This window comes from Agelaius tricolor, unplaced genomic scaffold (genome assembly GCF_023055355.1).
Source record: "Agelaius tricolor isolate 1412-34295 unplaced genomic scaffold, bAgeTri1.0.p SCAF_8, whole genome shotgun sequence".
In the NCBI taxonomy this organism is placed as follows: Eukaryota; Metazoa; Chordata; class Aves; order Passeriformes; family Icteridae; genus Agelaius; species Agelaius tricolor.
The window spans coordinates 22,724,070-22,748,707 of NW_027269268.1; the positions used below are offsets into that span (position 1 = coordinate 22,724,070).

The 24,638-nt window shown below is 37.5% G+C and overlaps 1 protein-coding gene across 2 annotated transcripts in view; it reads left to right on the plus strand.

Moving 5' to 3' along the window:
• Positions 1–21,742, plus strand: part of GLRB (glycine receptor beta) — a 46,419-nt gene extending 24,677 nt beyond the window's left edge. For both annotated transcript variants that reach the window (XM_071431954.1, XM_071431953.1), the window contains exons 6-10: positions 876–958; positions 3,612–3,752; positions 7,018–7,170; positions 9,506–9,798; positions 19,076–21,742. In XM_071431954.1, coding sequence (XP_071288055.1) covers positions 876–958; positions 3,612–3,752; positions 7,018–7,170; positions 9,506–9,798; positions 19,076–19,372 — 967 coding nt within the window. In that variant the 3' untranslated portion in view covers positions 19,373–21,742. The remainder of the gene's footprint in view (positions 1–875; positions 959–3,611; positions 3,753–7,017; positions 7,171–9,505; positions 9,799–19,075) is intronic.
• The last annotated feature ends 2,896 nt before the right edge of the window (positions 21,743–24,638 follow it).

The following is a 24,638-nucleotide window of genomic DNA, read 5'->3' on the forward strand; positions in this document are numbered from 1 at the left end:
GATGGGAAGGAGAAGCAGGAAAGTAAAAGTCATAGAAGTTATGGGTTGAGAACAGCTTAAAAATTGCAGCAAAGTAGAACAAAATATTAATGCTAACACTAATTGTAACAAGAGGAATGGGGGAGAGACATAAAACCAAGAGAAACAAGTGATGCAAAATAGAATTGCTCACTACCTGCTGACAGCTGCCCATCCCTTCCCTGCTGCCTTCTGTACCTTCTCACTGCCAGAGTATGGAAAACTGAAAAGTCCTTGATTTAGGCTAAACACTGCTCAGCACCACCAAATACATCAGTGTGTTGTCCATGTTACACTGAATCCAGAACACAGCACTGTGCCAGCTACTAGGGAAAAAACTAACTGTCCCAGGTGAAACCAGGACACCTAGATTCCAGAAAGCAGCTGAAACCAAAACAACTCCTTGGAGACAAAAAAATCTGTTTATTTCCCTTAAATACTGAAGAATCTCTCCTGGCTTGGGAAGCCATTGAGGTGCAACTTTTGGATGCTGCTGGATATCTGACAAAATAACACTTCCAGATTGCTGTAGTGTCATATTCTTCTTTAGAAGTCTGTCGTTGGCCAATGCTGGAGACAGGACTCTAGTCTGTATGGACATTTGGTTTGGTTATTCTATGACCTATATGTATTTTGTCTTGTATTAGTAGTTCTATAATTTGTGAGCTTCTATATGTGTAAAATCACCTATAAAATTTTATTGTCTTATTTTATACTAGAGAGATCTCCATTGCAAACTGCTAATTATGACTTCTAAACTTTGTTTCTGCTCTTTTACGAAGACAAATATCAAAAACCTGTGATTTTTTTGTTTCTCATGGCCATCTACTGCTTAAATTCCCTTTCTGTATTTTCAGATTGTCTATTACACTGTCATGCCCTTTGGACTTGACCTTGTTTCCTATGGATACACAGCGCTGCAAGATGCAATTGGAAAGCTGTATGTAAATCACTCTCTCCATAAAAAAAGTTCTCTTCTAGGCATGCATGAGAATCAAACAAAAATTATTAATTCTGTTTACTTCATCTCAACATTTTTAATGAATCATGAAATTGATACTCACTGGTTCCTACCAATGTACATTTCCCTATTTAAGATGTTTCTTACTGTTATGGCACTGTGCACTCTTAGTTTTAGCTTTTGCTATCAACCAGACTGATAGTTGATGCCTTTTATAAAAGCATTTACAATAAACTCAGATAAATGGAAACATATCATTTGGAAAAAAGAATGGTTTTGTCAGATGGTTTTAACTTCCACAACTGCTGCTTTTTAGGTTTGGGGGCCAAATTTTTCCCCTTGCATTGATGAAACATTGGTATTGTTTGGAACTGCTTTGATACAGTACCAAAGGAAAAGTATTTGATGCCAAAGCAGTGAGATCATTTAGTATCAAACCTTTTGAAACTGGCTTCAGGATGTGTTGTGGATGTAGTCAGGAATCTATTCCTGGTCTCCAGGTGATTTAATCTTACAACAGGGCAAACAGGTCACATCTCTGAAGGGCTTCCAGCGCATGCCATGCTGGAAGTTGCAGACAAATGTTTCTGAAATCCATCTCCCTTTCCATGCCCCAAATATGTAGGTGTCTACTCAACTACAGCTTTTTCCAACAGCTTAATCCTTGGTGATCCCACTTTCATGGTAATTCTGTTTTCCAAAATAAAGATGAGCATGAAGCAGAGAGAAGGAAGGTGACCTGTTCCAGTCTGCTCCTGCTGTAACATAGAAACTTGTTCAGCTCTTACTCCAGCAGGTCTGGTGGGAAAGGTGAGGTTAGGGAAAAGAAGTCACAAGTGAAGAAATAGTAATGTTAGCCAAAGTTGGGCAGGTTATCACAATATGGACAAGGATAATAATAGTAGTAGTAGTAGTAATAATAATAATAATAATAATAATAATAATAATAGAGTTTTACAATTTAGGTTTTGATTGTCAGCATTTATCTTTAGAATTTTAGTATGTCCATAGTAATTTTGTTCATTACTACTATGTATGTACATTAGCTGGAGTAAGCTGTTATGGAAAAACCCAAGTCAGTTTGGGATTAAACTGGAATTAGTAATACTAATAGAAATTCACTTAAGGTTTCTCAGTCCAGCAAGTCCACTTACTTTACAAGAGTTGAAAGGTATGGTCATACAAGCAGAAACTACTCATTAAAAAAAATCATGCTAAGATGGTATAATCAAATGCAATGAATTTGCTTCTTTGAAAAGACTGTGCATTAAACTTTCTTCTACCTTTTAATTCAGTTATCAAAAGTAAGAAAGGTACCCATGACTTCCTATCTGTCCTTCCAGTTTTCCCTGCTAGCAATTGGCAGTTTTATTCTTAGGTTATTTTCAAATCAATATTTTGGTTTTACTTGCTAAATTTCAAAATCAAAAAAGGCCAGCAGTTGTTACTACGATGTTCTCATATCCACAGTTATAATCCTCAGTTCTACATATTCTCTATAGACACAATTTTCACTCTCCAGTAATTGTTATCATAAAGGATCTTGGCAGTTTTGTGATGTGCTATGTGTTGGAATGGGGTGAAAATGATTTTATGAGTGAAACATTAAAACAATCTTTTATAGTGTATTAGATTATGAAGCTTTGAAACATTGTGATTTTTATTAAATTATTGTGAATCATAAAGACATAATTTATAAACAGTTTCTCTTTCTTAATCACAGCTGGTTTTCAAAAATTAAAAGGAATAATCTAATGCCTCCAGAAAAATAATGGCTGTTTAAACGTTTTTCTCAGGCTTTGAACTGCAAAATGATGCATTCCAACTCCATCTTTTTTATGTTTCCTCATCTGTGTTTCCATCTAACACACATTATCTCTGTTTGAATTAAGTTAATCTTTAATGAACAGAAGGTAGCAAAAAAATGGCTTGTAAATCATGATTCTGATTATGCATCTTTAATCAATACTGCTTTATTCTTGAATATTGTGAATCTAACTTGCACTGCCTCTCACTTGGTGCTGGTGTATATAATATGATTTGGGTGCTCAGAGGTTTGCTGAGGTCTGTCTGTCCTCAGTGGGTCAGGAAGGCACTGAGCTGATTTCTGTAGGACTGCACATCTGCTCTAATTCCTGGGCAAATATTTCCTGAATGGCAATGTTGCCATGAATCAGGGCTTTTAGTCCAAGAAAATAAGCAGTGTGGTTGTTTTACACAAAACCAAGATTCATCACAGTAATTAAGTTGTTAAATTCTTTTGAAGTTACTCAGACTCATTAAAATTCATCTTTTTCATATTTTTGCTGAAGTAGAGTATGAATGAGGATGGAGGCTTGAAAGCTGTGGAAAGTACAGCTTTGCTTTCTTTGTTTGAAAAGTACACCCTGTAACAAATACCTCTTAGTCATCCTAATATTGCTGATAATGTAATGTTTCACCCACTAAGTCCCAACTTCAGCCCACATAAAAATGCAGCTGCAGATTATTTAATTTTTGTATTTATTTATTTGAGCAGGAAATAAAAAGACTGAAAGATATAGAATACATATATGCTAGGTTTTCTTGCAGAGTTTGCTGTGATTGAGGTGGATCTTTAGACAATTATTATTATTATTCTTTTGTCTTGCAGTTGGTTACACAACTGATGACTTACGGTTTATCTGGCAGTCTGGAGATCCTGTACAGCTTGAGAAAATTGCTCTGCCTCAGTTTGATATTAAAAAGGAGGATATTGAATATGGTAACTGTACCAAGTATTACAAAGGCACAGGTAGGTAATATAAGTTATTTCCTTGGTAAAAAACTCTAAGCTTCCTTCAATTACTGTTTATAGTTAATGGTTAATATTCCAGTCCACATCTTACATTTCCTGGGATAAAATAGATTACTTTTAACTAATGAGTGGTTCATATAGTGGTAAGTTTAATATGTGAAAATAACAGTTCAGTAATTGTTATGATAATAGTTCAATAATTTGAACTATTATTCTAGTTCAAATATAGAAATATCCAAGTTGAAGAAGAGATTAAATGTTTGCCTTGGCTTTACTTACGGATATCATGGTCTTATTATCACCATTTTATTTCTATGGTCCTAATAACTGTTTATGCTTGTAAATGTCAAACTTTTCTGAAATATTGTTCATGCAGAATCATGCCAGTTGCAGCAAAGTGGGTAAATTTTGATTTTCTGGTTAGATGTTTTTTCCATAAGTGGATAGTACTAGAGTGTAATTCCAAATGCTTCACCCTACGGATTCTTCCTTTTTCTAAATGTTCTGGAAATTCTGTCATTTTTGAAAGCTGCTTCCAATCCTCAACCCTCTATTTATTTATTCCCATGATTATTTTTTTAGTGTTGGCACAAACTTTTCCAATGGTTTCTGCTTTCTGGCTTTTAATGATTTACCTTTTTCACCTTGATTGATTCCTGCTAACCATTATATCCAAACGACTCATGCTGTGACAACCACAAGTCTTTCTACAAGAGCAGCTGTATTTTAGTCTGTGCTTTTACATCATGGGAACAAATCTATTAAAACTCAGTTGGGAAGTCTGTGGTGCTGCAGTTTCTGAAGACCCTCTGAAAGTTTCCTGTTGGCTATTCAGCTGAAGTGGAGGCTCTGTTACTTGCAGTTGCTCCTGTGGTAGATTCCAAGCCTGGAGAGATCTCAGGGAATCTTAGCAGATCTCAGAGTTAAGAATTTAATTTGAAAAGATAATGAAAATAAAAGTAGGCTTTGGTTCTTAACTGCAAAATGAGTGAGATCTCATGCTAAGAACATAATTCATCCACTCTTCACAGGTGATTTATAATTTGTAAATAATAAGAAATTATCTCTCTTCAGAAAAATTCTGATTTTTTGAAAGCATATCTAGCAGCTAGCAGTGATGGCATTCAGGATATGGCAAAACCTTTCTTAGCAGCGAGATAAATATTTTGTTCCTATTTAAAAAATGAAATTACTGAAAAAAATAGTCCATAAAGTAGTAAAAACTAAAGGAATGGATCTTGCATTTCCCGAATGAAATCCATACGAATGGGAAAAATGTAAAACTTGTGTACTATTGTGATTATTTTGGGGTATGACCTAAATCTGAAACTAAATGTCTAAAAAACTTTAGATAGGAATCCTATTTTAGGAAGAAAAAATATTTAAGAATTTTACACAAAGAAAATTATTGGTGTTTTCCCAAGTTTCAGCAGCTTGTGACCGCAAATGACATGGTGCAAAATGTTCAGTAAAATATTCACATTCTGTGCGTGTGTGCTTTGAACATTAAAGAAAGACCATGAGAGAACCATTTTGAAAAGTTTTTGCAATTCTTTTCCTGCAAATCCATTCTGTAAAGAACCTCCATTTAATCTCATAACCAAAATCATAATTAATATTTCAGTAATGTGAATCAAATATATAGTATGATTAAATATTTTTAAAGGCTGTTTTCAATGCTCCCTTTTTTTATTTACTTGAAAATTCTTATGCTGAAGGTATTTTTTAACAGCAGATTTCACACACAGAGCTAAATAATTTTGTCAGATAATCAAGAGAACTTTTGCTTCAAGGAGCAGATTTTCAAAATTATGTCTTTTGTAGGAGTTCCCTGACAATTGCAAAAACCCTTAATCTTCACTGCCTATTTCTGTCAACTAATATTTTATCATACTTACCTAAGTTGAAAGAGGATCAGCAAATCTGGGCTTCTTTTGCAGCAATACACTGAATATTTATATTTGCAAATTTCCTGTTACTTATCAATTTTATGACAGATCAAATAGGTCCTTTTGAGCTGAATGGTGAGGGCAATAGATACCATACTCTGTCTGATGAAATATTATTCAAATGAAGACAAACAGAATGAATTTCCTACATAACACAAACAAATGATGATTTTGAAGGTCATCTGTTATTTGAAAACAAAACCTAAAAGTGTCTGGAATCCATTCATAAATTATAGAGGGAAAATTTCTCAGCCAAGTGATCACTGAAGATGATGGAATGAGCTATAAAATTCAGTATAGTGTCTTCTACACAATGATGTTTGTCCTTAATGTTTTATACTTTTGCTGTTGTGGTGTCTGTATGCCCAAACAGCACTTTTACAATGACATATCATTGTACAGCACTTAACTGATGGAATATGGAAGGTAAATGGAGAACTTTTTGACACATTTTATCTTCTAAATAAGTATCTCACCAATTGGATCGATAATTACAGTCTCATTTCAATTTTGAAGTTTATGTAATATAACATAGAAATGACTTTTTCTTGTGATAGAATAGTTTTTGAAGTTTTCAGGCTTTTCCCAACACTGTTGTGTTATTATTAACATAGAAATTCCAGTTCTTCTAATTGAGTGAAAATATGGACATTAATTATTTTCTGGTTATCAGACTTCTTGATACATTTGTTATCTCCAGCAAAACATCTAGTAACTGCAACTTTGTTTTGGGTTGAATTCATTTTAAACAATGTCTGAAGTTTGTATGCTTTAGATACATTCTTCCTTGTTTACAAAATTTGCAGCTTTTCTAGAATCTTTTTAAGAATGTCTTTACTAATTTTAGAAGTCATTTGTACCGACTTTCAGTACTGAGGAAATCTCTGGTTAGTCACATTCATTCACCTCATTCCATTCTAAACCTGCTGGACTAATATTTCTTAATTCATCTTTTGTACAAAATAATGCTAAGTAGGATTTTCAGATGAGCTTAAACTAGTAGGACTGCTAGACTCCATTGGTTCTGTCTGAACTGCATCTTGAAGCTGGGAGTCACTTCACCCTCCTGCTGCTTTGAAAAATGGAAGAGTTCCTTACACAAAGTACCACACCCTAACCACACTTGGTGCTTAAGTAAATCTGTGGTTTGATTTTATTTTTTTTTTCAAAATTAAAGTCTTTACCTTTATAAAGAAAATCAAAGCATTGACCTTTTGCTTTTAAGCAGAAAAAGACCTGGAAGATATTTTCACCTGCAAAGATATTTTCATCTGCAAAACACATTAAACATTAATGCATTTATTTCTTTAAAGGTTATTACACTTGTGTAGAAGTAATCTTCACTTTAAGAAGACAAGTTGGATTTTACATGATGGGTGTTTATGCTCCTACACTGCTAATTGTTGTTCTATCCTGGCTGTCATTTTGGATCAATCCTGATGCAAGTGCTGCAAGAGTCCCACTGGGTAACCTGTGTTTTCACGTGCTGTCACAATCCACTGTAACACCATTGAGCCATTCTCAGTTGCTTTGGCTACATGACACTGGACCCTGAAAGCAACTTCACTTCCATTATCCACTTACCATTTTCACTGAACTCTGCTCATTCCAAGTCCTGTAAACTCCACCTTGGCATTAAGACTTCACTTGATTGTAGTTCCAGCATTTGGGTGAAGAGCACACTGTCTCCACTCCTCTCAGCCTGGAAAAATCTGATCCATCTATGCATGGGTGATGCTGCAAACACAGGCAATATGCATTTTACAGGAATTTCAACATTTGAATAGTGAGGAAGAAAGCAGGATAGTAAGTAAGGCTCTTAATAGCTACCTATTGGAAAAGTCTTTCTGAAGATTAATAGAAACGATCTTTGGAAAAGAACTAGCATCTTTGCTACAAGAACTAGCATCTTGTAGTTCTTTGGAAAAGAAGTTCTCTTCTTTTGAAAAAGAACTTTTTCTTTTCTTTTTCTTTGGAAAAGAACTACAAGAACTAGCCAGTCACTTCTTACCTGACTGGCTTTATTTCATTAGGGACTCATTTCATGAAAGTACTTCAAGCTCATACAGTCATGCTGCTCAGCCCAACATAGTAGGCAGGCCCTCCATTTATTATGAAATAGCCGGACACAGAGTTAATAGTAACAATATTATCTTGGCTAATTTGGTTGTACACAGGACTACAGCTCTGGCATGGCCTGCTGACCCCAAGAGCTCAGTAACATGCAGAGCTGTTTGATGTGCATACATTGTTTGCATGTGAATGCTTCAAACAAGGTACAGTAGATGGAAAGCAAGTGTACACTGAGGATTCAGTTTATACTGATTTGCTGTATCGTTCTGTTCTGAGATAACACATCTGATCATTCTTTACTATCCCCATGGACAAAAAAAAATTCCAGGTTTGCAGTGGTACATTGATACCACATATTTCTAAATAAAACATCATAAAATTTTGTGGTTTAAAATCACATTACCATAAATATTTCTTTATGCTTCAGTGTTCTAAGAGCTAGTGAATTGTTCATTTGAGATTAATGCTAAATAAAATACCATATCAATCTCACTGAAATCCAAATGGGAACACTAGCTAAAGAATGCGTTGCTTGTGATCAAGTAGAAATTAATATTTTCATAGGCCAATACAGATAGTTTTATTTTAGTTTACATTTTCACATCCTCAGTTACTTAAAATGGATTTGAAGCAAATAATCTCTTTGTGAATGAAAAAAAAATCATGCACTATAAGAAACATAGTTGAGACTCCTTTTGGCCAATTTTTTATAGACATCAATTCTATTTCATTAAGCCTCCCACTCATAAATAAAGATTTTTATCATTAGCATTCACAAAACCAAAATGAGACATTCTGAACATGGTGATTGAACTAATTTTTCCCTACATGACAGCCATTTCTAAAGTTGGCTTTTTCCAAATGTAGCTCTTCATGCTACTATTTTCACAGGAGCCTGTGAGAAATCTTTCTTTGGCGTCAAACTTGTATTTGTCTCTTGTGATATGAATCCAGTGTTGATGGTGATATTTGGAAGCCTTATTAGGGGAAATGCTTGGTGAAATCCATAATGAGTGTGACCTTCTAACAGCCTCTGCACATGTGGGCTTTTTTCATGATAAGGGCTTCATGAAATGGCCTTTATCTAGAAAGCTTCTTCTTGATCCTAGAAGCTCAAATAGGAAATGACTGTGACCCTCAGCCACCTCCATGTTTTCATCTTCTCAGTGAATTGGGAACAAAGGCTTTTTGATCTGCTCATACAGCTTTGCTCATCAGCAAAAACTTCCCTTTTACCTATGATCTGAATATCACACTTGTGAACAGCTCATTCAGAGAATTGCTCCTGCTATAGCACAGTTTAGATTTCTGGGACAACTTTAAAGGATTACATTTTTTGGTTTAAGTATCATATTTTTCTCTTCCACCTTCCCAGAATTAGATGTACATTGTAAGATAAGCCTTTGGAAACCCCATTTCCCAACTGTGTGATGTGTGATGGGACAAGAAACCATAACGACCAGTTTAGCCTCACTTGTTTGTTTCTCTGTTTATAAAATGAAGGTAATCATTATTAGTAATTCATCATTAACTGCACTACTTAAGTGTTTAACTTGTTCATTAGCTGAAGGCATGTGCACTTTGTACTCCTCCTGCACTGACCACATTGTGAAGTCCCATTCACTGTTGCAAAACATCATTCACTATTGTCTATTTCAGATGAAGAGCACAGCCAGTGTCATTAAAGGCAAGTTTTCTTATTCAATATATTGTTTTCTCTTTTTGTAGGTATTTTCTCAGTGCTCAGCTTGGCATCTGAATGTACCACTCTTGCTGCTGAACTTCCCAAAGTGTCTTATGTGAAGGCCTTAGATGTCTGGCTGATTGTTTGCCTTCTCTTTGGGTTTGCATCACTGGTGGAATATGCTGTGGTTCAGGTAATGCTAAACAATCCAAAGAGAATTGAAGCTGAAAAAGCAAAGATTGCCAAGGCAGAGCAAGCAGAAGGGAAGGGTGGAAATGCTGCCAAGAAGAACACTGTGAATGGCACAGGGACTCCTGTTCACATCAGCACTTTACAGGTAGGAGCTACAAAGCTTTGTATGCAAAATCAGCATTCTCTATTAACCCAATTCCAGGAATATAGTGTTTGTAATAATTTTGAATAGTGCTTAATCTTGGAAGGGGTCAAGACATTAAAAACATGCTGGTAACTAATGGCCAGCAGCCTGACCAATTGGTCCCTAGTGATTTGGGGTCAGAAGTTCTAAGTGAAAAATTTATCTTTTAATATCGTAGCAGCATGCTTGCTGCTTAGCTTCAGGTAAATAAAGTAGCAAGCTGCTTTACAGTTGCTGTTTTTCTCATAATAAATAGCAGCTGTCAAACTGGAACTATTCAGAGGACAGAACTCCCAGACTGTATTTGCTGAGAGCATACTCAAATAACACCCAGCTCATTGCTTTCCCTGGGATGGCCACAGCTGCACTGCATTGCATGCCTGTGAAGCCAGGAATCCAGAAGTCGAGGCATTTGTAGACAAAAGACCTGTCTGTTTGTGTCAAATAGTTCTTGCATTTCTTTCATTGCCAGATGGAGTTTATGTGTAAATCAGTCAGATTTCACTATATGGTTAAAGATGACATGTACATCTTCACTCAGGTTGAAGTTTTCCATCATATTGCTAAATTCCTAATATTTTAGAAGTCCCTGTTTGTGCTCCAAGAGTTTTCAGACATCCCAGTCCAACTGCCTTCAGTCCTAAGTGATATTTACTTGACATTTATTCTGCAGAAGAAAATATGTTATTGTACAACATGTCTAATATGAATTTGGCTTGTCCTTTTCAATGAGTCAGCAATTCTGTTGTATAAAATAAAGCTGCTAGGCTAGATTCAAGTGGTAATATTGGTACACAGTGACTTCAATGTTTCTTTAAGAAAGGAGTAGTTTATGCAAAAATGGCTGAAATCCTGTCTTAGTATCAAGCTGAGATTATCCCAGCTTGACTAACTAATTGCCCCCAGTCCAGAAGAACTGCAGGTAGCTGCACTGTTCTGCAATACCTGCAGCTCAATGCACTTAATTACCATAATTCTCATCTGGTAGAAGAATCTTTGGGAAATGTTTTGGTAGGCAACTAGTCTCAACTTAGAGTAACCCCATGACTGCTTTGACTTGTGTCATGAGTAATTCCCCAAGCCCAGGCAACATGAGAAAGAAAATGGCTCTGCTGTAGTTTTGCTTTCCCTGAACTGAATGGGATAATTTTGTGTTCAGCAATCTGCAGGTCCCAAATCCAGCTGTTTCTTCTGACAGAATAGTTGCAAAAATCCAGCAATGCAGCATATATTTTTCCTATTTCCAGTACTTAAAAAGTGTTAAGTGTTCAGCTTGATAAATTACAAGTTTAACAAAAATTTACAGTTTTTCAGTAGTGTGAACAAAACCAATTGCTAAATTACTGATTCTCCTTGGTATGCATATCCTCTGAGGTACATGCCATTGTCATATCCAAGTGGAAAATGAAATTATCTATTATCACCTATGTTGTGCTTTCATATTTCAATTTTTTTTCAAGAAGGCACTGGTATACAGTGTATTTTAAGACTTAGAAGAGTAATCATTATCCACAGAAGTTAAGCAATGTTCCCCATAAGTGTGTCTAGCAACAGGCTGAAGGTTTTTAGAATTCAGAATTCAGTCTGCCCTCCTATTGTAGCATCTCCCCTCCACGATCTTGAAACACCAGCCTCAGCTTCTCATGTTTAACCTGAACTTTTCAGGGTCCTCCCAGCCTTCCCAATTTGTTATGAGGGACCTTAAACATTCCAGTAGCTTCTGATGATCTTTATACAGAGATTTACAAAAAAAAATATTTTATAAGCCATAGTGGAAATATGTATTCCTTGCTGTAAAAGTTGGTCATGTGGCTGAGTAGCTCATGGCTAATGATCCAACTTGAATACTCCACCTGCTTTGAAACACAACCTACCAGAGGAAATGTATCCTGGGCTGGTAATTTCTGGAAAGATGACCAGGTTGAGATAGAAAAAGGTCCCAGACCAATGAATTATTTGACATCAGGATGTGGCAGGACAGTAAAGCTAGATTTTATATATTTGAAAGCTATAAATCTGCCTCGCTGAAAACTCCCTTTCTGAACCTGCTGCTGCGTCAGAGTACTTTGGAAGTTCTTGGCCCTGGAAAAGCATGTACTAAAGTCCTAAATCAGAACAGGTGTAAATCTTTTGGTAGCTCTGACTTCTAATCCAAAAGTAGGCCTGCCTCACAAAATTTGGATTGCTCCCATACAGACCTAGTAATGATCAAGTAGAGAATGCATTTGTCATATGGAAAATACGCAAGGGAGAGAAACATTAAAGAAGCAGGTAATGGAAAAAAACTGTATGTTGAAAGGCATAAAGAATACAAAACAAAAAGAGGCCAGAGTGCTGTCCCAGAACTTCAGGAGCTGTTTCTCATCAGGGAATAGGATTGTGTGGGATGCAAGAGTGCTCACAATTTGCCAATCACCCAAAGATGGAGAAAGGCATCCATGGATGTATAGCTACTTCACCAGATCCTGGGAAATGGCTGATATAAAAGCTGCATGCTGCTAGCATACACCAACCCCTCAAGTCCAAGCTTTATGAGTCATGCTCCCTCCAACAAAAACCCTTGAAATGTCAGTGCCATTTTAAACCCAGGGGTTTATCAATATGACTGTCTGATTAAAGTCGAGTGGTCTGTCTGTCAAGATCACCCTGAATCTGTAGGAAAAAGAAGAGAAAATAAGCACTTCTGATGTGTTTTTCTAGGAGAAGCAGTGGCTGTGCACTTAGAGGCAAAAAGCCATGAGAAAATACAGCTTGGCTCCCTCAGCTCATAGAGGCTGCAAGTAGATGCTGTTCTAAGCAGAGGAGAAAATTATGCAATCTGGTGATAACTGCTTGCACTGGCTTTTTATTGGGAATCCTCAGCAGGAGTTTGCATGTGTTTCCTAGCAATGAAACATCATACAGTGAGAAAAACAAGCAAAAAGGGAAATGTTTTGAAGATGATTCATTTTTTTTGCTTTCATTGCTGACGTGATTACAGTGAGAGATTGCACTGTTAACTATAACAACACCCCTCAATTTGAAAAGTCACATTTTCATCAAGCCCATTTTTAGAAGCTGTCCCCCACAGATAATGTGCTAATGACTGGAGAGAACATTTGCTAAAAGAATGGTTCTGGCAGATGATGAATAGCACTATGCAAGTGGTGGTAATAGCTCTAATGCCAGTTATTTTTAAAAAGTGGTGCTATTGCTTGCTTTATCTTGTCAGAGCCACATCTAGGCTCTGAAACCAGAGATGGGTTATGTTCTTCTCTACTGAGTTGCGATGTACTTGACCACTGGTGGTGACCTGGTCTTCCCAGGTTTTTTTCCCCTCACATGGAACTCCAGACTCAATTTTTTTTATTGTAGAACCACCAAAAACCCAGCTTACATTTTACCTTGTACACAAAACCACAGGCTGCAGCCTATTTTAATAGTTCCTGACAGCATTTCAGGTACAGAGTAGGTACTTTCTGCTCCAGTGACTCCTGTATTCATCCTTGGAGATAATTCAAACATGACTGTAAAAAGGCCCCAGGCAGTCTGCTTTGAGCAGGGGGTTGGACTAGATGATCTCCAGAGGTCCCTGCCAACCTCAGCTGTGCTGTAATACTGTGATATTTTATGCATTAATATTTTTTGTCCCGTATTTTGGAATGTGGTAGCATATTCCTGCTGATCTGCACCAGAAAATATACCCAGTGTGAATACAGACTAATGCTAAATAATCACTACTTTATTGATGATCTACATCTATCATTATGGCAAGAACAAGAGAAGAGCACAAAACTAGTGCAAGAGTGATGAACAACAGAGCTTGTTAAAAAACTCCCCCTTCATCTTGTATGGAAGCCCCTTCCAGAGCTGGCAGCACTGGGGACAGATGTGCATGCCAACAGGAGGCTGGGAGCAGGGCAGCAGAGGGGGTTTTGTGGCAAGGAGGATGTGCTGTGTTGGACAGGGAACACAGCATTCCAGTGGGGAAGCTCCTCAGCCTGAGGGACACGTGCTGGGCTTGAGAAGCTGCCAGTGCTGTAGCATGTTTGAAGCCTTGCTAGGAGTTATGGATAATAAATTTCTGCTCTCAAAAATGATGGCTTTTATATTGCACTTCATCCTGATGGATAAAGAGGACTTGATCACAGGATGAACAGTCAATTGAAAAGGATCTTTATTCTATTTGCACAAAACAAATTGAATCAAGTCCATGATATTTTTGGCTCTGTGAAAGGTCAGATTTCACAAATTTGACAACTGTCTAATCTGGATGGAAGAATTTAAACAAAAAGTGTAAATGGGGCTGGTGAGCTAATAATGTTCAAACCAGAAGTAAAGCTACACTAATTTAAGAAAAAATACAAAACCTTACAAATAGCACAATTGAAAACAAATCCCCAAAGATTTAAAACTAATCCAGCTTCAAGCATTTCTCTTTTCTCCTCACTGGCAAGTGGGAGGTGATAGCTATTAATGTAAGCTGAACTCAATAAAATAATTGTGTAAGTAAGAAAAGAGATATATGCTTAGCATAACTGGGGGCAATAGGAAGTTACTTTGCATATACAGCAAGAATAAAAAACCTTGTAAGATGAGTAATGGTACTATACTAGGTAGAGGTAGAGGTACTGTAAGTATCACGAATTAACTGAAAAGAGAAAAGCATTGAACAAATACTCTGCTCCATGTCTGGGGAAAAGCCAGATATATTCAATGTGAGGATGAAATAGCTCTCATTCACAGTAGCTGATGAGAATATTAAACAGTGTCTATTAAAGTTAGACATTTTACAATCAAGATTTCAGCCTAAGTTGCATTTAGAATTTTTTTACAGAGCTGGTCTGTGAGTGCTGTGGAACATTAATGTCGATTTTTTAATAAATCATTTAAATCTGGGAAGGTTTCAAAATACAGCAAGAAGCTAACTTTGTGCCAGAACTTTTAAAGCTAAGTGGCATAACATGAATAATTATAAGCCTGACATTAATCAGTGGAGAATATTGCATAGCTTACAGGACTCTGACTAATAATTATTGTTTGTAAGTATTAATTATCTTTAATATTACTCATCATTTAGCCCCATGTTAACTAATAAATGGCTCAGTGAAATTAATCTGTCTGTTTATTGATTTAATCAAACTGAATATAACTTTTTAAGTATTATCAATTAGGTTGACAGAGGTAATGATATGAAGGTAAGAAACTCTTTAAGAACATTTTTCTTGGCTTCATGTGTCAGCCTGGTTACATCATCTAAATTATGCAAAATCAAGGTTGGATTTGTTACCATCTCTGTACCAGCAGTTAATCAGACTAACTATAGTCATGCCTCGTGTCTGAACATTGAAGCCAAATAAATTCAGATTAGAAATAAGGTACATATGTTTCTGAGGAACAAAGTCATGGAAAAAATTCTCCATCCTGGATGTTTTTAAAGGAAAATCTAGTGTAACTAGTTTGGGCAGTAAATGTGGAAAGTGAGGAGGAGCACCAGAAGCAGCAGAGGCAGAATTGGGGAGTTAGTTGCTCCTCCCTGCCAGTCTGCATGCATGGGCAGCACTTATTCTTTCATCTCTTTCCTCATTTTCTTCTCACATTATTCCCCTAATTCTGCAACCAAAGGCATTCTGCAGAGGCACACGTGCTGCAGCTCTGGAGCAGCAGCAGGTGTTGAGCTTGGCAACGAGCACCAGTCAGCCTGAATTATTTAAAAGGTGAGAGAGGATATCACAAGGGGCCTTATGGATTCTAGGAGGCATTTTTTGGTACTTCTGAGCTGTTCATGAAAAAACAGGTGGTCTGTCCATCCTACCAAACGTAGACAAGGTGGTCCAGTCCTGGAAGAAACAGGGAACTAGGTCTGTGTTTTGGGCCAAGCCCCAAGTGCTGTCACCTTCCCCTGTGGTCTCCCTAGCCCCCCCCCAAATCCATGTCAGAGAGACAAGGAGTCACTGCCCAGCTCCCTAGGAATGCAGGGTGTCCCTACACTATCCCAGAAGCCTTCCCTTCCCAAACAGCTGGGGAAAAGCCATAAATCTGGTGGAAGCTTCCTGTGGGTTGGGTCTGGCTGATGCTGGGCAGGATAAGGCAAGTGACATCAAATATTTTCTGTGTCAGGATGAAGTCAAAAGGATATAACTTTTAACATTTTACTTTTCTTTACACATCTTCAGTATAGTACTCTAAAATCAAGCCCTACAATATTTTTTGCACAGAAAAAGTTCCTGTAGCCTTTGGTAAATTCTTTGTGCAGTAAATTTGGAAAGTGAGGAGGAGCAGAGACATTGCTAGGATTATTGTTACACTTCTAGCACAAACCAAGGCAAAATTAATAAAAAGAAGATAATCATATATACTTTATATTATCTAACATTGTTTAGAGGAAGCTGTAGGTCAGCTGGAGTGAATTTAGATTAAAACAACAGAAACATTGGAGAGGTGAAGAGATATATGAGAAAAAATTTAAAAATGTGTTTATGCAGCAGCTGAGTGCAGTAAGTAGAAGAATGTCAGATTTGTAAAGCCAAAGAAAGAGATGAAATTATTTTCAAAAGTAACATATACTTATTAAAGAAAAATTTGGGCCAGATTGCTCATACAATGAAAACTGTGTCACCCTGATAAATCAGTACTCCAGCTGACACTGAACTAAGCAAAGCTCTGTGTGAACATGCTGTGAACAGTTCTCTGCTTATAAGGCAGAGGTGACCTAGAATCCACTCTCAGTCCTGAATGGGAATGAGAACCGACTTGTAACAGCCTTTAGGGGAGCACTCTAGATACTGCAGTTGGAACAGGAATATTCTCTGCTGTAAATGAGAGAATTTAGGCTACAATTAGTGTCACTGAATTTTTACGTGTTACTGGTAGTGTGAGGAATGGACTACAAGTTTTCAAATCCAAAAGGAGGCCTATAATTTCATACATGATTCTAGTCCTTGTAGTGGTCTTACTAAATCTTGCTAGGTTTGACCATGGAAAAAATCTTCTATTTCTATGACTCTTCAGTTAACACGCACCCCACTCCTGCAAGCTCATTTTTCATTGCACAAGGGTCCGCTTTATATCTTCATTACCTGTGTCATTGGATATGATCTGATTGGAAGGAATGTCTCAGATTGGTGAATGATAGCATCCTGTCACCCAGGGTCATATAATCAAGTTTATCTGTGTCTTAGTCACCACCTTACTAGACAGCTTGCCCCTGCTATTGCAGTAATGAACACTGTCTTAGGCAGTCAGGTCCTTGAGGACTGGGAGACAGTTACAAGAGATTTGTATGTATAGTTTTGTCCTGCCATCAGGGAACACCTGTCTTGTTTCTCTTTTTTATGACCTGGAATCTTGACTTTGTGATGGTTTAGAAATGGTATTCTCCAATTTAGTACTCCCACTAAAACCATGCACTGCTGCATCTCCTTGCTCCAAGTGGAGGCACAAAAGGTAAAGAACATGGTTTGAGATAAGAAAAATTTACTGAAAATGGCAATGAGATAAGAAAATGAGCAGTTAACAGCAATAATATTAACAACAAATGGTGTAGGAAAATAAATAATTCACACAGAAAAATTCCCTGACAATAGGCAATACCGGATGGCTCCCTATGCATGTTTTGTCAACCAGAAGAAAAGTCTTTGTGCCAGAAGAGAATCCCTTTCCCCTGCCCTGGCAATGACATGAGGTGATATAGAATAACCTCTGTGCCCTGGCCATGCCTCCTCCTGGCTACTGCAAAAATTAACCCTCTCCTGGCTGGAGCCAGGACAAACCTGCACCTCTGTTAAATGCATCAATTTCAAAATGTATTACTTTCATGAGAAGGAGATCTCTGGAAAATTTGGGAAGTTGAATCCACGTTTCTCAGAAGAAATAATGCCATGCTTCTTTCCCACCTTGCACAAGAATCAGTTTTGTCAATAATGGGAATAAAAGCCCCAATCAAAGTTTAAATCTCTTCCTGACTACTTCAGTTCTTTCTATGCAGGATAAGTTGTCATCATCATAGAAGAAGCTAATAATATCATTCAGAATATTTTTCATTCTTCCATAAACCTGGTACTGTATTTTATGACATAATAATAATAATAATAATAATAATAATAATAATATTTTTTTTAGTAGTTACAAAGTATGACTATGCAAATATCCCAAACTATCAGCCAAAAACTGCAGAAAACCCAAGGGTGGAGAGAGCTGAGGGTAAAATACCTGAGGTCTTTGTGGAGGAGAGACAGACTAATGGGTAAAAGGGATAGGCAGCTTTTGAAATATACATTTATGTCAGTTGCCCATGGGTATAGCCTGAAAACTAGCAGTTTTTCAACTAATGCTGAGGCTATATATGTGAACAGATTTATAGTCTGTATTCTTCTCTCTGCTTTCCTGAGTAGTCCAACTGAAGTGAAAGTTTGGGAGAGGTTTATCCAAGTCACAAAGCACAGTGCCTTGCAAGTAGTCTCTAAATCACTTCAAGCTCCCTGAACAGTGTGGGGTTGGTTCTCCTTGAGATATGTTGAATCTGAAATAAAATTTTTATAAAATCCAAGGAAGGGAATATAGGAACCTTTTTTCCCCACAGAAAAAAATTATTGCTTGACCCCCAAGAGCACTAAAGGAGCTATAGGAAACACTGGAATTCTGTAGTTGGATTTAGATTTCCCAGTTCACACTTCTTCAGTGCTGAGAACAGTGTTACGTCTGTGTTCCCTGTTTTTATAGAGGCACTAAACTCCACAGGTACAATGCAAGATGGTCACCCTAGGATGAGGCATACAATCCTGACCTGATAACTCTTTAGAACCATAAAAAACTGAAATTAATTGCATTAAACATTGAATTTTGGGGCTAATTCTGACTATGGGTTTCAGAGCTTAAATAAATGCAAGTATTGAATAGTATCAGGTCTGCAGGTTCATCAGCACAGAATCAATATCCAAAAATACTCCCCGCAAAAATATTCTCTCCCCTTCTATCATCTTAAAATGACTGAGTCTAACTATAGCAGATTGCAGAGCATGAGGCACCTTGTGCATGAAAAATTACACAATTATGAATGTTTGGATTAGTTGATATGATTGACTGATCATCCTTAAGTACTTTATAACATAACCATTCCACAAATTAGTCTGATGTAATGTATCTCTATCAACAAGTAATTTTCTGTATGTTTGTTTGCAGTGTTCTTTAGCAGCTGCATGAAGTTTGCTAATGAGTTGTGGTGAGTCGATCATGATTCCCCTCACTCTTTATTTCATAGGTTGGTGAGACCAGATGCAAAAAAGTTTGCACTTCGAAATCTGATCTGAGATCCAATGATTTCAGCATCGTTGGAAGCTTGCCAAGGGATTTTGAATTATCAAATTATGACTGTTATGGGAAGCCCATTGAAGTCAACAATGGGCTCGGGAAATCTCAAGCCAAGAACAACAAGAAGCCTCCTCCTCCCAAGCCTGTCATTCCATCAGCAGCAAAGAGAATCGATCTTTATGCAAGAGCACTGTTTCCTTTTTGCTTCTTGTTCTTCAACGTCATATACTGGTCCATATATTTATGATAAATCTTTTATTTATTTTTTTCATATGTGTAAAATATAGCCCATTTCATTATCCCTTCCCAGTCATGAAGGCCACTGTGTGAAATTATTTGCATTTGCAAAGCAATATGTTGCATCTCGATGCCGTGCGATTGTACTGAACATATGGCATCTGAAATTTGAATGAAAGCATGACACTGCAATGTCTGTGCTCTGACCAACTTTGTATATAAATGTACAGCATACATCCTGCTTTAGGAATATATATGAAGGACGATGCCTACTACATTATAAAGCTGAATAACGCTCTTCAGTTATTAGTAACATACAGAAATTTAAAGTGTTTCTGACAATGAAACTGATGTGCACGTTGAGTATTATTAAAATCAGTATTCTAGTATTTGTAGTATTTAACAGCTTTTCTGCTGGTTTCCAGAGGAAAAAGAAACACCCACCAAACATCTTGTTCATGTATAATTTCAGCTGGCACTGTTGAAGAAAAAGCTAAGGTGTAATTATTACTATTATTTAGGCTTTGTCAGTGAAGGCAGCATCAAGTAAGCAGATCTTGTCTATGTGGAGAAATAAAGATCAGAGAACTACTAATTTTGTAAAATCAGCTCATTTAGGAAAAAAACCTCAACAGCTGTGTCCATGAAGCAGGCACAGTTAAGTGTGTTAGAATATGCTGGCAAGAAAACATTGGGGCAAATTTTAACTGCTGTTTCTTTAGGCACAAACTAGATACAGTATATAAAAAACAAACAAGCCACTTTCTAGACTAAAGGTACCAGGAGTTTTGGAGAGGCATCACAAGATGCAGTTCAGTATCAAGTTTGTTATACATTTTTACATTAGTTTGTCCTCTGGCTCAGCATCTGTAGCATCTGGCAAGCCTGCAGTATGTAAGTTACAAGTTTTTTGTTGTTGTTGCATTGGACACGTCTTACTTGATTTGTTTTGTTTATCCCTTTGAAAGCTTTCATTTTAAACAAACCAATTATCAAGACAAAATCCCATTTTCACCAATGATGGTACCTTTTCTTGTTTGCGTGCTAGCTAGCACATAGGCCCCTGTAGGAGTGAAAACGTGTCCAAAGGTCTAAGGGGCTGAGACTCTCATGAGCCCTGGTGTGCCTGTGTGTTAATTAATGGCTGCCCTCACCAACTCATTGATCTGGCTGCTACATTTTGGAGAATGAGGTCCTTTGCATGAAATAGTTCTGACAGGTGACTGCTTTCCATTTTCCAGAGGAAGTTCTATGGCATGGAGACTGCCTTAACGTCAGCTCCTTGGTGTGCATAGGGCAGGGCCTTGGCTCTCCTGTGAATGCCAGGGTACATCCCCTCATGAGGGCAAGTCATGAAAAGAAATGTGGCCAAAAGAAAGCTCATGCAGGTCAGCATGTGAGTAGAGTGTGTTTCCTGAGAGCAAGGACTTGGCCTCAGCCCATGAGAGCGTGCCACACACGTCCCTGCTGGGGAGGTGGGGCACCACAGCTAGTTACAGTATGAAAAAAAGACAATTCATAAAAGGAAATCTGGACTGTTGGCCCCTCACAGGCTAGGAAGGGACTGGTTTAAATACATGAAACTTCCATAGTGTGGAAACAAACAATCCCACTTATTGTGCTACATTTCTGGCATGTCCAGGATGTGCTGAGCTAATGCAGGCCACAAGGATCACTTGGGTGCTGCCCACAAGGTGAATGTTGTCCACATACAGCGATCCTGCACAAATAAAAGTCCAGAAGTGGGAATGTAAGAAGAGGAATGGCATGGCACACTGGCCCCACTGGACATCTGGTGAACCTGCCCACCCAGAGCTTTTTGAAGCCACTGCCACTTTGTGATCAGCAGGCTGGCTGCAGCGACTCGTGCTTGGGTTGAAGAGATCTGCTCTTCATAGTATGGTCACACACACTGCACCAGCTGCCTGCCACTGTCTCATGGGGGTCTCAGGTTTTGGGTTTCTTTCTGATCTGAAGAAATGGAAGGCAAATCCCAGATGTTACTGAGCTATGTGGAATGGGGGCTGAGGGAAATGATATCTTTAAGGTCTAGTTCAAAGTTTTAGTATTTCTGTTAGTTGAAGGTAATTGCAGAATTGTCAGAGACTCTAAGAAGCAATAAGGATAAATGAAAGAGAGGAAGGATGGGAGGGGGAACTTTTATATATACAGAATGGTATATTTATAGACATTATTTATTCTCATACTTGTATTTTTTCTTACAGTACTGGAAGGCAAAAAAATAATTACCTTGTGTTGGAAATTATATGAATTTTGGAAGATAACTTTCTTGTTAGAACTCTTATTAAATGATTTATCTGTAATTAATGTCCACATTCTATCTGTAAAATCTCAATTATAGATTTTATTGTTAAATTAATCTTTGTTCCTTCTTGCTTTCCTGCTTACTTGATGGCTTTTGTGTTTTATCATAAAACACTTTATCAATAATACACTGTAATTGCTTTCCAACTCACACAAAGGGAAGCAAAAGGAATGCATATTGTTCAGATAAAGGTTTTTTTGTTCATTACAGCACAAAAACTAAGGCCAGAAGCGAAGTTTAACAGCAAATATGAAACTAAATTTAAAGTGAAACCAAGCATCAGCTATAAAGTATTAATTTTCTTTTTACTTACACTAGATAATATTGCAATATTTGTATTACCCTGGAATATATTAGCTTGTCCTACTGAGCAGTAATAATTGATTTCTTTTATTTTTCTTCTTTCTGCTAAAGGTCATCATGAGTTTTGCACACCATCTCACATTGTGGTCCACCAGCACCCTCTAGTTGTAAAATTAAGCCTGTTGACTGATTTCCAGAATAAGGTGCAAATATAAAACTCTATAGGCAAAATAGGATCCTAATTGCTAATTATAATATGAAAGAAAAAAGAATTATTAAATTAAAAATATATGGGCACAAAATCAATGTGCAGGTGTAAAAATTTTCCATGCAGTTAAAATTTCAAAGTATAGAAATGAGGACATTCAAGTAGTAGCAAAGTGAGGTTCATGAAGTGCAGCTTAGGAACTCGATTACTAGTCCTGATGTCTAAACAAACCAAATGACAGCAAAATCTGGCTTTGTAGGAGAGCCCATCTGTGTATCAGCTGACATTTGCTTCAAGTTCTGCAGTTAACTAGTAGGAGAATTACAAATATTTGTTCTACCTTTAAGATAAACCTTGGTATTTTCTTGGTTCTTAGGCATCGAGGGGTAGTCTTCAAGTAGCTAATTCTGTTCTTTTGTACTGTCATCACCCTTTAGATATCTTTCTACATTTTTTCAGGATTTTAGAACACTTTCAAACACTGCATCAGGAATTTCCATGGAGATGATTTAATCCATTTCTGAACTGCATCTACAAATTTAAGGTAGGCAATAAGTAAGGATGCAATCTGAGAAGTGTGTCAGCTGCTACGCGTTAGTTCCCTGTAGCACACAGTTCATGTTTGACACTCGATTTTAGGAGCAGCTCTTCAGTGTATAATGGCACCTCCTCTTTTCTTCCCCTAATTCTAGCTGAGATGGTGCATGTGAGCTGTTGCTCTTTTGAGGAAAGGATTTTATTTTTGTAAGTGCAGTGTAGAGAAGATTGACCACTTGGAAACTCTGCCAAGCAGCTTTCATTCTAAAAGTCTTCAGAATTATTTGGACTTGTTAACAGGGTAAAGGAAGACCCTTAAAGAGAAAGCAGTAACACTGCCTTCTGGGTTAGTGTCAATGGGCACAACCACAGTGATTGATCTGACTGTATAATGTTTTAAAGGAAATGCACTTGCAAGTAATCTTTATTTAAAAATATTTTACTCTGAAGAGAGACAATACCTTACTTAAGCAGTCTGTTATAGCTGTTAAGGGAATCTCTTAACAGACCTTATAATACAGTTATAATGCAGACCATGATCTCTGCTTCAATTAAAGCAGGTTATCCTTATGGTTACTGGGGGATTGCAATGGGGGTGTTTACAGAATAGGTAGCATGGAGTTATTTATTTCCAAGGGAGTGCAACCTGAATATATGCAGTGTCAGGTGATTTTTCAGGCTATTGAGATACTGTAGTGCTGCAGTGAGTACAAATGAGGTGTGTAGCAGATAAGGGAATGAGAGGAGGACACTGTTACTTGATGCTTTCATGTACTGATTCTGGGATTAGAGAAGGTAATGTGGAAAGAAATTCAGGTACAGATAAATTGAATAATGGTTTTGTTTGTGTCAACTGTTTAATTTGTGTCTAGAAATTTGCTTTGTATATAAATAAGTTACCTTCTTTTTATATTACTAAAAGGAATTAATAAAAAACTAGGAAAATTAAGCTCATCTGTGGTGCCCAAAAGATAAGGAAATGAATTAATTTCCTACAAAGTGCTACCCCTAAGAAAACAGTAGAATATAAAGAAAAATTTGAGGACATAAATTCCTCATCATTGTGGTTTTGTCTGTGCCATTGTATCAGATCAGTCACAGCAATCTGGGCTGCTTGCAGCACTCCCTTGCATTTTGCCTTACTCAAGAAAGTTGCCCACCCCTGTACTCCCCCTGCACCTGTCCTCCTTCCATCAGTGGGAATAGTGTCAGCATACATTTAAAATAAAGATTACCTGGCTATTTTGAAATCCTTCTGAAAGCCCTTCATTGCTACAAGTATGTCTGTGCTGCAGTCACTAAAATGTCTGCAGCTAGTGCAGGCTTATCCAAATTAGCCTTAAACTGGCTGTTTTGGGGCGGGCTGGAAACATCACCATGGTGACAGTGAGCTGTGGCTGGGAAGCCTACCTGCTGGCTAGGGCAGGGAAAAATATCCTTGGAGTTCAGCCCCACAACACTTTGTGGTGCCTTGGCTGTTGTGCTCAAGCAGTTGGTTTAAAGTTAGCTCGTGTGGGTGTTTGTCAGCTCGTGCCTGTGAACTGTAGGTGTGTGCTGGGTGACGCACGGTGTGCTAGCGCAGAGAGATCCTTCCTACGGCTGCTGGGAAAGATGGCATTGTAAAATATCCTCTCCACAGCTCTTGGTCACCTACGGCATTTCTGACATTTTTAATTTTCAGCACTGACAGGAGCATTTGGTGGCAGTGACAAAAAAAATGCCAGTTTGCTTTTTTCCTGAACCAGTGCACGTGTAAATGAATGAGTTGGATTTGCCCACCCGAGCAGGAACGAGGTTTCCTCCTGAGTCTCGGCCATAAGACTATCCCTCTTATGAGCCATTCTGTCTAAAGTCCCTACCTCTAACAGTGGATATTAGGTCACAATCTTTTGAATGAATAAT